The sequence below is a fragment of the Bison bison genome, unplaced genomic scaffold (assembly GCF_000754665.1).
Source record: "Bison bison bison isolate TAMUID 2011002044 unplaced genomic scaffold, Bison_UMD1.0 scf7180017861828, whole genome shotgun sequence".
In the NCBI taxonomy this organism is placed as follows: Eukaryota; Metazoa; Chordata; class Mammalia; order Artiodactyla; family Bovidae; genus Bison; species Bison bison.
This window is the reverse complement of record NW_011492400.1, coordinates 134820-140353: the sequence shown is the minus strand read 5'-3', so window position 1 is coordinate 140353 and position 5534 is coordinate 134820. Positions and strand designations below refer to the sequence as shown.

The 5534-nt window shown below is 33.2% G+C and overlaps 1 protein-coding gene across 1 annotated transcript; it reads left to right on the top strand.

The window, feature by feature from the left end:
• Positions 1 to 3239: 3239 nt before the first annotated feature.
• On the top strand, positions 3240 to 4173 carry LOC104983156 (olfactory receptor 4P4-like). The gene is made up of 2 exons (XM_010832625.1): positions 3240 to 3928; positions 4011 to 4173. Exons 1-2 carry the CDS (start codon positions 3240 to 3242, stop codon positions 4171 to 4173), a joined length of 852 nt encoding a protein of 283 aa, XP_010830927.1.
• Positions 4174 to 5534: the final 1361 nt, after the last annotated feature.

Below are 5534 nucleotides of genomic sequence, written 5' to 3'. Positions count from 1 at the left end.
CCAGGATTCATGTGAGCTGATTATATGTTAAAATTCATTAATCTTAGCAATGCAGTTAAGATTCTGACTGCATTCAGAACATTGCCACCATTTACTCAGAGATAAAAGAATTTATCTAGTGATATAATCATCTGGTAAAATTTCAATCAAGCTATAGTAAATAATAATATCTTTCAAATACAAAAAAATAAATTTTGCATATATCATTTAAATTAAATTTTATCTATAAAAATGCTGATTCCATATGTTCATTCCCCTTGTCATATGCCTCAGAAGATGCCAAAGTTAAGCAGACTTCTTTTGGTATGAGTTTGAGAAATTCATGAGAAAATGATAGCATTTGTGTCACATAGGGGCTATATAAGAGAAAAGTAAAAAAAAAAAAAAAGACATTATGCTTCAGACAGAAGAGAAAAAAAAAATAAAGAAAAAAAAGGTTACAGTTAAAATAAGTTAAGGGAATGTACTAGTATAGAGATTCATCACTCTTCTGCCTACTTTGCTACTCTGCACAATATGTATATACTGACTAATTGAAATAGCAGAAGGCTATAGTATAGAAAAACTTAATATCAGCAGAGGATCTGGAATGTAAAGGTAGAGCAAATTCAATAAGGAAGAATTAGAACAGGATGAACAGAGAGCAAATAGAATTAGTTTAGCCAAGAATTGGTACAGGTGTTAAGAGAAAACTTTGAAGCTGTCGGGAAAAATTTAACTTATTCATGACTTTTTGTCATGTGAGACAACTTGGTTATGAAAGAAATAAGAACAACAACAAAAAAAATGTCCCTAGAATCATAATTTGTACCTGACAACCAAATTAGCAACATCTGGATAGTGAAAAAAAATTAAAATGAACCTAAAAACAGTCTTTAATATTTATCAGTATTTATGCAAATTGTTAACTGTTTGGCTTCCATTATTTGCAAGAGAGATAAAAAATGATCATTTATTAGGATTAATGGATCAATAAATGTGAAATATTTAAAACTGCTTCCAGGAAATATTAGGTATTATTATCATTACTTATCTTTTATGTCTGTGAAGGACCTGCAATAACAATCAATTTGATATGAGTTGTAATAGCTTCATTTTTAGCTGTTAATCTTTCAGCACACTTTTGTTTATTTTTTTATCATGGTGTATGGGATACTCAATCTATACATAATGATATGAAGAGAAACAAAGTGAAAGAGAAAATAATCAGTGCCCATTTCATAGTATGTACCTGCTAATTCTACCTGCACTACCATGAAATATTTATATTTATACTAGAAATGCTCATATTAAAAAGGAAAAATTTGTTGTCATATATAATGAATTTGTGTTAGCAGCAATGTTAGCCCTTGTAGTTTATGATAGGAAATGTTCTCTTTAAATCACTTAGATATGAAAATGAAGATCTTGTATATATAAAATGAGTAACTCAAATATTAACAAAGGAAACTGGAAATAACATGGGAGTTTTGGAAATGTAAGTTATAATTTAAATAACATGAGTATGAAGTCCCTGATATTAAGTTGGAGGCTGTCAAGGAGAAACATTTAAGAGGAAAAAAAGGGAACCAGTTAAGTTTTCTAATTATTTTCCCATTTTGTTACTTTGATACTTTGGACTAAAAATATGCTTATAAATTATAGAAGCATAATGGAAAATTAATTGGAAATGAAAGCATCTACAACCTAAACTAAAGCTATTTAAGGAAGTACTTTTACATATTTTTCTGATTATAGAAATACTAATAATATATGTGATACTTTGAAAAATATTTTTGGGGATATATTATTTGTGAAGAAATCATTGTAACCTAAAAGGTAACAAAGCAGAAAGATTATAATTAGTCTAATTGCAAAATATTCTATTATAGAAATTATTGAAACCTGATCTGTATCAAGGGAGTGTTTGATTCATTTCCTTATTACTGTTATTAGTCTTTTAGGCAACCTTTGTTTCTTAATTTTACATATAATTACTGTTACTTTTAATAATTTAAATTAAAAAGAAATGCCACAGCCACTTTTGGTTCACCTGATACAGTATTTTCTTTATTATTCTCTACAATGTTTGTAAATATATCAGTCTATTTCCCAGAATCAAGACTTTTTCTTGTTCAGTCTTAAGTGTGTCCAACTTTTTGTTGCTACATGGACTACATGTAGCATGCCAGGCTTCCCTGTCCTTCATTGTCTCCTGGAGTTTGCTCAGATTCATGTCCATTGAGTCGATGATGCCATCCAACCATCTCATCCTCTGTCATTACCATTTCCCTCTGCCCTCAATCTTCCCCAGCATCAGGGTCTTTTTCAGAGAGTCAGGTCTTCACATCAGTTGGCCAAAATATTGGAACTTCAGCTTCAGCATCAGTCATTCCAATGAATGTTCAGGATTGATTTCCTTTAGGATTGATTGACTTGTTTGTCATCCTTGCTGTTTGGACTCTCAAGAGTCTTCTCCAACATCACAGTTTGAAAGCCTCCATTCTTCCACACTCAGCCTTCTCTATGCTCCAACTCTCACATCCATACATGACTACTGGAAAAACTGAAGCTTTGACTATGTGGACCTATGTTGGCAAAGTGATATCCCTTATGCTGTCTAGGTTTGCTATAGCTTTTATTCAGTGAGTCAAATGAGTCACTTGCCCTGTGTGCCAGCAACACATTGATAAATATAATAATAATTTAGTGCAATATTTTTAAAAAAGTAATGTTCCACAAGAAAATTACAAATATTTTAAATAAAGACAGGGTTCTATCTTGAAATTGCACAACTTACCTTACTCCCTTCACTTTAAGTCTGGTTGTGTGAATCTCCTAAGCAAACAAGCTGCTTCAGGAAAACAAATGTATCTTTCCTAAGCTCACTTTTCCTCCCATACATAAGATGACTGTGCATGTTTGTTTATACTTGAGCAAATGTACTTATTAATACTATTCTCTTTCACTCTAGAAAATAATTGGATCTGGTGTATTATATGGCAAGCTAATCATATAGGGTTTAGAATTAACTATTTAAAAGTATAGTGTTGGAAGCTGATTTACCAAATGAATGTATTTCTCCAACACTCACTCTGATTGACACCATGCTTAGTCAATATTTCTCATGCTAACCTGTTATATATATATATATATATATATTTTTTTTTAAAGGCAAACTCACTGAGTCTTCACTGCATTAGACCATAAAATATACCAGTAACATCACTGAATTTATTCCCTTGGGACTTTCCCAGAACATGAAAATCAAACATGTGTGCTTCCTAGTATTCTTATTTTGTTACATAGCTATTTGGATGGGAAACTTGCTCATAATGATTTCTATCACATGCAGTCAACTAAATAATCAACCCATGTATTTCTTCCTTAATTACCTTGCTCTATCAGACCTGTGTTATACCTCAACAGTGACACCCAAGTTAGTCACTGACTTGCTGGCAGAAAGTAGCACAATTTCATACATAGACTGCATGGCACAACTTTCTGCCACGCATTTCTTTGGGGGGATTGAAGTCTGTATCCTCACCATGACGGCCTCTGACTGCTCTGTGGCCATCTGCAGGCCCCTGCACTGCACCGTCATCATGAGCAGGCACAGACGCTGTGCCATGGTCAGTGCTTGTTGTGCTGGGGCATTTCTGCACTCCTTTCCCCAGGGTCTCCTCACCATTAACTTACCTTTCTGTGGCCCCGATGAAATAGATCACTATTTCTGTGACTTGTATCCTTTGCTGAAACTGGCCAACAAGGACACCTATGGAGTTGGGATCCTAGTGGTGGCCAATGCAGGCATGATGGGGTTGGTGATCTTTGTGGTAGTGATGCTTTCCTACATTTTGATATTATATACCATCAAGCCTTACCCTACAGAAAGCTGGTACAAAGCTCTTTCCACCTGTAGTTCCCACATCACAGTTGTGGTTTTTTTTTAATTTTTAATTTATTTATTTTTTTTTTACTTTACAATATTGTATTGGTTTTGCCATACATCAACATGCATCCACCATGGGCTTTGCACCTACTTTCTTTATTTACATTAGACCGGCCACAATGTTTCCAGAAGAAAAGGTGTTTGCTCTCTTCTACATCATCATTCCTCCCATGTTCAACCCTCTGATTTACACTCTCAGAAATTCAGAGATGAAGAATGCCTTAAGGAAGGTGTGGTACTAGAAACTATTTTTGACTGCAAGGCAAATCAAATGAAATCACTTTGCTTTCTCATTACACATTTTATTCAAGTAATATTTGCTTACTTTAGTTTAATAAACAATGGACTTTGCTCTAGAAAAATTAAGCATAAACACTAGCATCAGTTGAAATCCTTTCTTCTATCAATCCATGTTTCTTATTAACATCTTCCCCTAGTAACAAGAGTCATCAATTCCTTGTTGAAGTTACATTTTGCTTTGATTTTTTTTTCTCTTTCCATAAGTCACTAAATGGAGGTTACCATTCTAATCTCCCCATACTTTAATTCCATGGAAAGAATCTCTAAATGTACATAAGCTACAGTCATGTTGATCATCCCAGAGAGAAAGTCCATAGAACCTTGCTGTACTCCTTGCATTCTCATAAAAAAAGGAGTATCAGAAATTTAAAGTCTTATTTTCTACTCAGCTGAGGACTTCCCATATTCATTGCAACTATTTGAAAAGCAAAAATTAGGTAGGAACTGAACACCAAAAATATGATTTATGTGAAAATCACTATATAAAAATTGGAACTTGTTTTTAAAGTGATTTTAATGAAATCATCTTAAAAATGACAAAATTAATAATTATATAACCTTTTACCATGACAATATCTTCATATATACTGAAAAATTAGTTTGGAAATAAAAAGGGGAACTATATGATTTATTGCTAAAATTGAGATAATTTGAGTGTAAAAAGAGGAGTTCTGCTAATAATTATGTTGAAATAAAATGGGATTGTATCAAACAAGTAGGATGTCTGCCCACTTTTCAATGTCTGAGAAGTATGGATACTCTATACTTCTGAAAAAGTTATTGGCAGGAACATTGCAGAATCTGCATGTAATCTTAGATGAAGTCAATAGGATTGTAAAAATAAATGTAAATGCTGGTACTGAATCTATTCAATCTAGTGTATGCTTTTGTTTTTCCATTGCCATTGCATTGCCATGTCCTCCTCCAGGGGATCTTCCCCACCCAGGGATCCAACCCAGGCCTCCTGCAACTCCTTCATTGCAGGCACATTCTTTATTAGAGCCATCTGGCAAGCCCAAAGCAAAGGGTACACATTTTCAATTTCCATATAATTTCTATACACTTTGATATCCCTAGATATATATACAATTAAGAAGTATCTCTTTTCAAATAATTGAATTTTATTTTTTTTTACTTAATTCTTTAATAAATAAGATTCATTCAACATCATGAAAATAACTTGAAGGGGAGGAATAATGTATTATATTGCACATGTATAGCGGCTTCCGAGGTGGAGCTAGTGGTAAAGACCCCACCTGCCAATTCAGGAAAGGGAAGAAATGTGCAATATAATACATTATTC